The 12,362-nt window shown below is 41.3% G+C and overlaps 1 protein-coding gene across 2 annotated transcripts in view; it reads left to right on the top strand.

The window, feature by feature from the left end:
* cep89 (centrosomal protein 89) overlaps positions 1-10,051 on the top strand; it is a 110,510-nt gene extending 100,459 nt beyond the window's left edge. For both annotated transcript variants that reach the window (XM_015953933.3, XM_015953932.3), the window contains one exon: positions 9,506-10,051. In XM_015953933.3, coding sequence (XP_015809419.3) covers positions 9,506-9,752 — 247 coding nt within the window. In that variant the 3' untranslated portion in view covers positions 9,753-10,051. The remainder of the gene's footprint in view (positions 1-9,505) is intronic.
* The last annotated feature ends 2,311 nt before the right edge of the window (positions 10,052-12,362 follow it).

The following is a 12,362-nucleotide window of genomic DNA, read 5'->3' as shown; positions in this document are numbered from 1 at the left end:
TTGAACACTCAACTGTTTACTAAATGATTCAGCTTCATTCCAGCATTATTTATACGTACAATAAATATTTATTTAGCTGAAAATATCATTTTATCAGTGCAGAATTTTATTAGTTGACTTTTTGTAATGAAATGTTTGGATTTAACCTTTTATCTGCTTATTGATCTTCATAATGCTGGTAGAAATGTAGCTACAGCTGTGAAGTAGCCCATGAGTGTTATTTTATGATTCCTAGTATTTATTTTACTGTATCCCGTTCTCTGGACCAGAGCGTAGACCTATGGTCACAGACAGGCTGCAGTCATTAAACTGGTTAACAGTTTAATGACTGCAGGGTCACACTGTTTTCTGAGTGTTTGCAACACAGTTCTGAGTTTAAATACCGGTAGTTCTTCTGACATAGTTTGCTCAAGTCATTTTGAAGTTCATGTTTAGTAATAAATGTAAAGAAAATTCAAATCTGTTTTTTTTTTCATTTAAGCTGCAGTTTTACAGACTTTAATAAACATAAACACTAAATACAAACCAGACACTGAGGTTGTTCTGAAAAAAGGAGCAGAGTTACAAACATTTTACACTTTTATTACAATTTTAAAGCCATGAAACAAAAACAAAAAAAAAAACAGTTATATTTATGGTCATAAGAGGGTTAACCGTGATAAATGTTCCACCTCCCACTAAGAGATGGTAAAAGTGAATGTGAGCATTATTATATATGTTTTATTACTTTATTATGTATTTTTTATTATTGACTATTACTCCAAAGAGTTCAGATGAAGGCAACTAGACTTCTTTGGTGTCTTTAAAACGTTTCACTTCTCCTCTGAGGAGCTTTGTCAGTTCTAACTGGAATATGGGAGAGTCAAGCTCATAAGCTGTAGCTGTCTGTTGTTATTTAAAGAGCAGAAACTACTCTGACTACCCCGCCTCTCCATCTCCCGATGAGTCGTTAGCCTCTATTGGTGGTGAGTCATCGTGTTGATTAGATGCAGGAAGGTGTGACCTAGACTGAAACTGAATGAGATTCAAAAAAAAAGTTCTAATCTTTTAAACAATGCTGTTGGTCCTCTTGGTCCTTGTTCTGGTTTTCTAAAACCCTGTGTTAAAAACCTTGGTGTGTTTTTAGACGGTTCTTGTAATCTTTACAGACAGGTGAGTGCAGTGGTCCAATAAGGTTTTTATCATTTAAGGCAGATAGCAAAGGTGAAACCATACCTTCCTGCTAATGTCCTCGAACATGTCATCCACCTGTTCCTGTCTTGCCGATTGGACTACTGCAACTCCCTGTATTCTGGCCTGGACCAGTCCTCCCCACACCGACTTCAGCTGGTCCAAAATGCAGCGGCTCGCTTGCTGACTGGAACCAGCAACTGGGATCACATAACCCCGGTTTAGGGCTGGGCGATATGGCAAAAATAGAATATCACGATTTTTCCAATATTTTATCACGATTTCGATTTTATCACGATTTTTATCCATGAATAGCATAACTTCAATTGCGTATTAAAGAAGAGAAACATTGAATAAATAAACATTTATTCATATTAGGGATAATCAGCACAGTGCTAACACACTTATATTTTAAACTCACACCAGAGATGATAAAAGCCCTGAGAGAAACAATTACAAAAATCATTTTTTCTCGTTTTTCTAGTAACTTAACATAAATTAAAATCGTAAACATATTTAAAGTGCAAACATGTCAATTGCAAACGTATTGTGCAAACATTAACTTGTTCAAAATACTATGTAGCTCCCAGTTGCTCACGTAGTGGATAGTTAAGCTCAAATACGGCTCTGATGTGCGGCTGGACCAGAGATCGCTTGTGGTAGCAAAAAACTGGGCATTCTGAATATTTTCTGCAACAAGTCTCTAAATAAAGTAAAATTTTCCAGTGCAGAGTGGAGACAACCCATAGAAGCACTGATTTGATCTCATTTCAGAGAAAAATAGAACAGGTTAGATGCACCTAATAAATAAAATTACTAACAAACTCAGGAATCTTTCTTTGCTTCACTGTTCTGGTGCTGAAAATATCACTAATGCGGATCAAAGGTGATACACAGATGAATGCACGTCTTATTATTTGGAAACTACATTTACTGCAGCTGGCAGAGGCAGAGATTGTTTCTATTGATACACGGAGTTTACAGAATCATTTTAAATGTTAATAGGGGAAGACTGCAGGAGGGAGCGGTAAATTACAGGGGTCCCCAACAAAAACAAGAAACTACGAGTCTGATGAAACCCGCTGGTTTTCCATCAGGCAGTCACGGCGCAGCTCCAGCGACCCAGTGACCGAGCTCAGTCTGGTACCGACACCGGCTCGGCAGAGGGTGAACGAGCCGAGGTGACGTCGTGCTCTGCTTAAGAAGCGGTGTTATTTTCCTGCTTCAGAAGAAGCGTCCAACGTGTTTTTAAGCTTTCTCCGAGACATGTCACGTCGCTAAGTTGTTAGCGCCGCGCGCTAAGGAAACCCTGCGTTCCTCTTCGGAACGTGTCGCTCAGCCGCGGCGAAGCCATGTTTGTTCACACACAAATGAAAACAAGCGGGGCACTAATGTATTACTATGACTCACTCTGATTGGTTAAGGGTCAAACAAAGGCGTGTCATTCGCCTGAGGTAAGTTCCCTTTTCATTCAGAGGCAGAAATTCAACAGCAGAGCTGTGAATCGTGATAAAACGGTCTCTCAAAAATGACAGACCGTCAGATGTGTAGATCATAAAACGGTCTAAAATCGTCATATCGCCCAGCCCTACCCCGGTTCTGACCTCTCTCCATTGGCTTCCTGTCTCTTACAGGATCCGTTTCAAAATTTTACTTTTTGTTTTTAAATCCCTTCATGGCCTGGCCCCAGTTTACATCTCTGAGCTGCTGTCCGCTTACGTCCCTGCCAGAACCATGAGGTCCAGCTCTCAAGCTCTTTTAACAGTTCCAAAAACCCGCCACAAGACTCGTGGCGACAGAGCGTTCTCTGTGGTTGGTCCCAAACTGTGGAACAAGCTACCTCTCAACATCAGGACCACACAGAGTCTAGAGCATTTTAAATCCCTTCTTAAGACGCAATTTTTTGATTAGGCTTTTAATGCAGGTTGACTTGAGCATCTTAATAGTTTTTAACAGTTTTTATTATAGATTGTGACTGTTGTGTGCTCATCTTATTTTAGGTTTTTATTGTTGATTTGTTTTACCTTGTACAGCGCTTTGGTGTAGCTTTGCTGCTGTAAATGCGCTCTGTAAGTAAAACTGACCTTGACCTTGACCAAAGCTGCATTATTGGTACTGGAAAGGTGAAATCTAAGCCCCACCCCTATTTAAAGTGGGGTTTTCACGTTTTGACATAGATAGCTTCTTTTACTCCTCTCTCAAATCATCTATCTTCTCTGTCCAGAATGTGGACTTTGTCATCTTCAAAGGTGTGTCCCTTGCCCTTCAGGCGAAGGTGGACTGCAGAGTTTTGACCTGAAGAGGCGGCTCTCCTGTGTTGTGTTATGTTCTTGTGTAATTGTTGTTTAGTTTCTCTAATGCAAACATCTGGACAGTGCTCCTACACTGGACTGCATAAACGACCCCACCGAGCTTCTGTTTGGGTGTTTTGTCTTCTGGATGGACCAGGTTCTGTCTGAGGGTGTTGTTGGGTTAAAGTTTACCAGGATGTTGTGTTTGGAGAAGATTCTTCTAAGTTTCTCTGAGACTCCTGCCACGTATGTGATGATGGTGCCTTTGTGTAAAGGATGTTGTTGTTAGGTTGGTAGCAGAGCTCTCATGTTTAGTGTTACGTTCAGTGAGATCATGGAATGGGATCAAGAATTTTCTACTGTCAGGAAAAAGATCTCAGCTAACATAGCTGTAGATCAAACTGGATAAGTCTCTGTGGTGCATTTATTTTACATTTATTTTACTACCTCTTACTAGAGCTGTCTTTAGTAAGCACAAAATATCTTTGGTTGTACACCTGTGCAATAGCAATAACGTATCTTAACTTCTGTTAAATGTACTTCCTGAATGAGTGACCTTTTCAGGCTAAAATAACAAAATGACAAATACAGACAGAAGGACGACTTCTTTCTTCTTTTATAATGAGTTGCATCACCACCTGGTATCAGAACAGGACTCAGTAGTGGAAGATAATCAATAATCAAACAACTTGGACTCGGATCAGGGGCAAAAATGTGGTTGTAACACCTCTAGATATAGGTCAGCTTTATAAACTAAAACTGTTATTTATGAACTAACATTAACACTAATGACACTAATTGATATATTTTTATTATGTTGTTTGAACCCAAGGGTCTCATTATCAGAATTTTCTAACTTATTGGATTGCTCTGTAAGTGCCCCTTTTTTTACTTTGAGCACCCGCCCCGTCAAAGGTCTCTGCACGGCCCTGGTCACTAGACCTAAATAAAAGACTGTATATAATATTACATAATCACTATCAGACAAATGCTGCTGAACCCTGTGAACGGATGCAGAGTGTTATCAACAGAGCTGGTATCCCAGAGTCATTCATGGAGATGTAACTACTCTGCAATGTGATTGGATAGATGCAGTGTTGATGGTCCAGGACTGAACTAATGAAGGAGACAAACTGTTACAGAGAAATAAATGACCAGCAGCAGCTCATTGAAATACTGCAGTCTTCTTTCAAAATGCATCCAGTGGGGGTAGAGCTTGTAAGGTGGTCTTTAGACCACGGGCCAAGTCCTGCATTTATCCTGAGACGCATTAAAAATTAAAAATAAAAGATGTACTTGTCTGTAGGGCTGCAACAACGAATCGATAAATTCGATGAAAATCGATTACTAAAAGCGTTGGCAACGAATTGCGTCATCGATTCGTTGTGTTGCGCAACTCTTCCAAAAGCCCCCTCCCCTCCCGCCCGCCGTTGCGCGCAGACCGGTGGAGAGCCAGCAGGTGTTTGTAAGAGGAACATGGCAGAAGCAGCGAGACCCCCAAAAAGTAAAAACTTCTAAAGTTTGGGAGCATTTTCAGTTAAATCAGGCGAAGACATGCAACGTTTGTAGGTCAGACAGCATGGCACGGGGATACTACGGTGATGATGCAGCGTCTTAAACGCAAGCATGTCAGAATCATCAGCGAGGAAGGAGAGAGCTCGGTGTCCGGGTAAGTTAAAAACTTTTCAAAAGTGATTCACCCAAGCTCCGGATTATTACACAGGCTAGACATGCCCTAAGCTCGTAAAAAAAAGTCTTTAAAATTGTAAGCGCGACGCTATTAGATATGCGGGGGGGGGGGGGGGGGGGGGGGGGGGGGTGCGACGACTCGCGCCGCTGCGAACCGGTTCCGCCGTCACATTCCCGCAGAAACTGGTTGATCACACCGGGGCCAGACTACTAGCATGTGGTTTTACAACCACAATGTCCTCAGAAGCGAAAACGCTTTTAAAAGGGAGGGAGGAGTCCTAACTGTTGCTGCAGGCGTGTTGTGTGAGAGTGCAGTTATATACTGGTTAATATATTTTTGGGTTCAGTTGCTTTCATGTGGCCTAATGTGAGTCTATTTGGGATCATTGGAATGATCAGCAGCATTTCTTGATGTGACTTTATGGCAGTTGCCCAGGGCATCATCACAAGGAGGATGGCATTCATTTACTTTTGTTTTATTTGGTATTTTTCAGTCATTTTTGGAAATAGTGATTAATTTTGATTAATTCACAGCCTATGTTTAATTACATTTAAAAATTAGTTGTTTGACATCCCCAATTATAATAAATATCTACAGATGAGATCAAACAAAACAGATGAGAATTGCCCTTAAAGAGCAAGTCACCCCCAAATACTTTTTTTTTGCTGATAGACTAAATAAACGAGTGTCTAATCGTGCTGCAGACACGTGTCGTCAATAATTTGGCACTTCAGTGCATCTTAGTTAAAATTTAAATATTCTGCCTAAAACTGGCAGTGTTGTGCCGTTGTCAGGTAAAAACTCTGCACTGTATTTTAATTTAAATCTGCCACCGCTATTGGCTAAGAAGTATGCTATGATGTAAACTGGTACATTATGATGTCACAATGCTGTCGTGACCCTGAGTGTGTGTGTATTTGTTAGCGGCTCCGCCCTCTCGGTCTGCCAGGCAACAGCATGTGTTGCATTTTTCAAACATGAAGCGGGAGTGGAGTTGGACTCTGGTAGGGGTTGACTTGCTCTTTAAGCTGTTTAACTTGGACCAAGCATTTTAGGTCACAGATAGGTGTAGCTTAGGGTCTCTGTCTATACACCTTATAAGACAATTTAGGTGATGGCATGTTGTTTTTCTGCTATTGAACTGTTTTCTAATAATGTTGTGTTTAATAAAGTGAGGGAAGGAGAAAAATAACGTTTCCCTAGCAGTTTTTAAAAATGTCCCTATGTAATCCGATTAATCGATTAATCGTGTCGAGACCCCATCCGATTAATCGATTATCCAAATAATCGTTTGTTGCAGCCCTACTTGTCTGTTTTCACTGTCATGCTGAAAATCCTCCAAAACATTTGCGGTCAGCTATCCGCACGCTGAATAACATTAAAGGGAGCTAGTACTCAACAGAGAGGCTCTTAGTTCATCAAAGTCACACCGTTGGTCATTTAAAATATCCCTGTAAGCCTCTGGTCATCTGCCACCTATGTTTGAGGTTTGGTGACTGCACCTATGAGAATGGTCCTCAGACAGCAGGAAAATGTGTATGTAATGTGTAAAGTATGCTTAGGTACATGCTTCATAAACCAGATCCAAAAAGCACTGGTGCATCACTTACACACTAGCATTGGCTCCACTCCGCTCGCCCCAGCCTGACCGCGTTCGTTTCTTACTGCCTTAAGCCGGGTGTACACTGTGCGACTTTTTAACTTTTTTTAGCCGATTTTCCACTCGTGCGAGAATCCACGAGATCGGGGCGAGTTTTGCGCCGAGCGTCGTGTAGTGTACAGGGGGTTACGAGAGGCGATTAACACCACGTGACCAGCTACCGATCAGCAATCGTGAGCTCGCACAAACTTATGGCGTGTTTGAAATTTTGCTCGTCCCTCGTGAGGGTATCACACTGTTGAAGCGGCGCTACGAGCAGCTGCGACCCAAAAAGTATCAGAACCGCTCACGGCGCATGTGCAATCATGCATCAACACCGCTCGCCCGCTATTTCCCTAATAACACACGTTGTTCGTTTTTATTTCTACACATTTTTTACTCACAAAGATTGTCAAGAAAGCGTGTTTGTCGTGTTCATGTCAAATTAAACTGATCACTAAACACAGATTTACTTTCTTTATTTCGTTTTCCTCATCCAACCCCCATAAATCCCTGTGTGTCCTCCTGCAGCACTCCCGAAGGACAACAGACAAGACAAAAAGTCTGACGTGTTGTGTAAAAACTGCTATTTTTAGCATATTTTTAGGTCCGACGTGTTGCTACCAGACGTACAGTGCGAGCAGTCAGGTCGCATCCGAGAACTGGGTCGTACAGTGTGAGCACATGACTCATGAGATCTGCCCTGCGAGGAAGTCGTACAGTTTGAGCTGAAGCTGAGTGCTACGAGAGAAAAAGTCGCACAGTGTCCGCCCAGCTTTAGGATTGCAGACATGATTGAGCACATGAGCAGTTTGTGGTCAGTGATGTCATGAGTGCATCTCTGAGCATGTAGGCGGAGCAAAAGAGCACGGAGAAGACCGCTGTATCACCATTATTAAACAAAAGTGCCTGACCAGTCTTCTTTTGGAGACTTTGACTCTGATTTTGCATTCTGCTTTGCTGTGTCTGGCAGAACTGTGTGTGTGTGTGTGTGTGTCTTCACAGCATTGAGAAACAGAGTTAAACGGCTTCAGTCAGAGGCTCGTTTACTCCACAGCATCCAGAATGATAATGAATCGCACATGCAGGAAGCCTCTGCAGGAGGATTCTATCTGCCAATCGGCGGCTCCCCTAATGGTAGGAGTGCTTTTGAGTTGGCCAGTCAATCAGCAGTGAGTGTGTCGGCCAGGTTCGGCTTCAGGCAGACCTCCTCTAGAAGAGGGCTGAAAATACATCTGGTCTGGCGCGGAAAACCTGGTCCAGGCAGAGTGGAGCCGATTCTAGTGTGTAAGGACCAATGGTTACGTCCCCTGGCTGGCCTAGAAGACATGAGGGACTAACATAAATCTAGACGTGGAAGGAAGAGACCAGATGGCATTTGAGACTTTTATTTTATGTCATTGTTTAAAGATGGCTGCTGTTTTCAGCGTGAGGGAGAACTCAAGCCAACATATCAAACAAAACAATCCTAAAAGAAAAGAATAGTTTGACTTGCCTAACTCCTTAAACCCAAATATGCAAACCTACAAAATAAGCTAACGAGCACATAAGCAGGAGAAAACTGGAACGAGACAAAGATTGTCTGAAAAGGTCTACACAACAAACACGGGTGTATGGCTATCAAACGACCAAAATACTTCACACTGATTATATAGGGCACTGCTAATTATTGATATGGTGATAATCAGGATGCAGCACCCAGTCAGACAGGAGGCGGAGCCTAGAACAAAACAAAATATATTCCTTCTCAAATAAACACACGCATCCACATTGGGAGATGTAACAACCACTTTATAAAGAAGTGATGTTCTGGCAGCTTCCAGGAGAGGACCTGTAGTCCACCAGAACAGCACAGGACCGGTATTATTTATGATTAATGCTAAGGCTCTTACTCTTTGGTTACACACCTGCCATAAATCATAGTTTTTATGCATGATGAGAAAATAAAATGCCACTATGCTCGTGTGATAAGACCTAGTGTGACCTGTTAGTGCTCAGAATGTGTGTTGTGTCTGACTCGTATACTTTCTCATCAGACTTCATCTCAACACCTGGAAAATAGAATAAACCAGAGCCATTAATATGTTTTAAGGCCAGTTTCCCTCCAATTTGAAAGGTTTGATTAAAATCCATGAAGTGTTTATCAGATATGTGGCCCATCTGTCAGAGGTGGGGGGGTAAATAACATGCCATTCGTAGGACATAAAGACTCCATCTGAGCTAAACCGTGGTGTAATCATGTTGATTGTGGCTTACAGGTAATAAAAACAAGTAATTCAGTCTTGTGTCAATCTTGACTACTAGCAGCATGTTTGAGAGTTGTGTTTACCGGTCTGAATGCAGAGCCCGGAGAGACTCGGTGAGTCACTGAGACACTCAGATCTCATCTTCTACTGCTAAAAACACCATGAAGGTCTCACAAAGCTTTATGTTTACCAACCAGGTCCTTATAATCAGTGTTTGTGTGGGTGCCATGTTGCATGACTCAGGGCAGTGCTCTGCTGTATAGTTCTGCCCATTTATCTGCAGAAACCAGTTATAAATACTAAATAACTGAAGAATTAATCCCCCCCCCCCCGACACACACACACACACACCATACACACTTTCCCTCCAGCTCCTTTTTATAGTGATTGCAGAGGGAAACAGTGAATGAATCTACATGCTTTTATTTCTATTTTGTTATGCTTTCTTCTTGGATCTATATTTCTCCAGAGAGCTGGAGGAGGAACTGAAGGTGGTGTGGCAGGCAGCGTCCCGGGAGAATCAACACATGAAGGAGACTCTGTTGGACTCAAAAGTGACCTGCAACTTGCACGGCTGGACACATTGTGGCAGTGCCTCGCATGCCCAGCTTGCTCCGACTACAGATGAGACCAGATCCTCATCTGAAGAAACACGGGCTGGACTTCTACTGCTGAAAGAGTTGAGACAGACCCTGCAGAGACGGAGAAGCTCCTGAGTCAGGATCTCCTCATTAAAACAGTAACACTTGTATTATGGTGTACTGGGAAACGGGAGTTGGAGTCACTGTGATGTAGAGTTTGTGATAGACCACAATTATATATATATATATTTTTTTTTTTTCCAGGGATTAACAAAATTGCCAAATACAGAAACCTGAAAGCTTCAAATTGTCCTGATGAGCAGAGCCTATGGTGCCACCTACAGGTCTTACGTGGTATTTGCATGTGCTAAGAACAGGAACATGAGTGTATATTAATTTCAGAGTCTTGGTTGAAATAAACCTGTCACATACGACGATTGACTGATTTATCCAGAAATTGTTTAAATATATTTTTTCTAATCAAATGTGTTTATTGAAGATGTTTAAAATGACCAGAGTGGACCAAAGGGCTGCACAACAGATCATCAAAATATCACCAGTGAAAATCTTAAAAGCAAACAACAAAATGAAAGGGCAAACATTTACCTTTTCAGCTTAAAAATCTGACTTTTGCACAGAGATAACTTTGCGGTTTATTGACCCCATGGGTGTCATAAGCATAAAAAAAAAGTGTGTGTGTGGGGGGGGCACAGAAAAATAACTGGTGTAAATGCAATCTCCTGCATTCTGGTGAATTTACACAGGTTGTTAAACACCTATTCTACCTACAGTAGTAAAACCTAAACTCAGTCACTATTTATTCACCACAAACCAGCTGATTAATGCAGAAATTACTAACACACTAAAAAACAGAAACTTCCAATAAAAGTTTGATTGTGTTTATTTTTTATTCTTGTTGATAATAGGCACACCAGCAGGTGGAGATGGACTGAATTTGAATTGTATTAATCAAAATATTTGATAACAACCACTTCTCTTTGTTGTATCTCTATTTTACAAAGCAATCATTTATCCCAGTACAAATAGTATTAATACTAGTCAGACTGAACATACAGATACGGACTGGTATTTTGTTAGTAGGAGAAGTTTTATGTAAGGATATCTGGACTTAGTGTGTGCGGCGGGGGATGCATAATTTTAAAAAGTAGGAGGGACCATGATGGAAGCACGTTGAAACTCCTTTACTGATTAGGAACTCCGGCTCGTGTAAGATAACAGGTTCTCACGGCTCGTCTCACTAAAAAGAACCGACTCTTTCGGCTCTCAACTGGTTCCTCACATTTTTGTTTCAAATGACTAGCACATGGTCCTAACTTAAGCAGGTCCAATGCTAATGCTACCAAAACAATATTCAAGAGCCCATTAATGGAAGTCAAAGGTAAAGTTTGCCAACACTGTAGAGTTACATGAAGCTTACCACATTGCTGCTGTGTCCATCACTGCCATATTCAAAAGGAACTGACCCCTCAATGAGACAAAGTCTTTCAGTAAGTCCTTCTCTGTACTGCTGGAGGCTGCTAAAGCATCTGTGCTTACAGTGTGTAGATAACCTGGCTAGGCTCTGTCAATTATGTAGTGCAATGGTTTATGCTCTTTTATGAAAGAGGAACCATCCTACATATTAATTTGTGATATTAATTTGTAATAAATTAATAACCAAATTTTATAGTTTTAAGAAGACTCAAAGGTTGTTTTCATCGATAAACTGTTGATAATATCCGTGGATCTTTGTTTCAGTTCAATGAAGAGACAAGTTTCAAAGTTAAAAGATTTAATTCTTCAAATTAAACTAATGATTTTGAAATGACAAGCATAGGAAACAACAATCAACATTGGCAACTTTGTTGAACAATCTTTAACAGTTGATATTTTAAACTTGCTCAAATAGACCTTGTGTTGAATGTGTGAAAATTGAAAATGAGGTGAGATGAATGCGTGTGTGCGTCTGATTTTGCTTCAGGAAGAAACAGGTGTCTGAGTGAAAAGTGATGGTTTGAATAAACTTAGGTTTTGTTGGAAAAGATGCATCAAACGCTATCTGTTGTGGACTGTCTCACCGTATTCGGACCCTCTTTTAGATCTGGGACGTCAAAGGAGGATGTTTCATCCAGGGCACCTTGGCTGGCAGAGAAGACGAAGGTGTCCGACGCTCCGGTCCAGAGTTGACCTCGGTACACGTGATGATAAAGCGTTTGCAGATGCGCTTTCTTAAGTTTAAATTACTCAGAAATCAAAAGACTCTGGACGAGTCTGCGTTAGCGGTTGCAATTCAGCTATTCCTGTCTGGCTTGGCAGGAATGGCGGGGGGGGGGGGGGGGGGGGGGGGGGGGACCGGCGGGCTCCGGTCCCCCGTTAGCGGTTGTTCTCACGTCCTCTCTCTCGTTGACCAACACGAACTGAATCATGAACTGAAAACTTAGCAAAAGCCTTTCTCTTCTCAAAGCAAAACTTGTGCGTCAGAGCAAATGTGTTTTGGAGTTTACTGTGAGAGTGTGTGTGTGAAGGTCATTATAACATCTTCAAATATTATTTAATTAAGCATTGATTCATTAGTTATTATGATTACCCAAGGCATAATAATCATTAATTTGATTAAAACACATTTATAATGAGCAAAATAATAATAATGATTATTTAACATTTAATATAAAGAAAAGGAAGTCTAAGACTTTGTTATGTTATGACTACATCCATGAGAACAACATCTTCTGGCACTGCAGGTGG

Source organism: Nothobranchius furzeri, chromosome 9 (assembly GCF_043380555.1).
Source record: "Nothobranchius furzeri strain GRZ-AD chromosome 9, NfurGRZ-RIMD1, whole genome shotgun sequence".
In the NCBI taxonomy this organism is placed as follows: Eukaryota; Metazoa; Chordata; class Actinopteri; order Cyprinodontiformes; family Nothobranchiidae; genus Nothobranchius; species Nothobranchius furzeri.
This window is presented reverse-complemented; position numbering and strand designations above follow the sequence as displayed.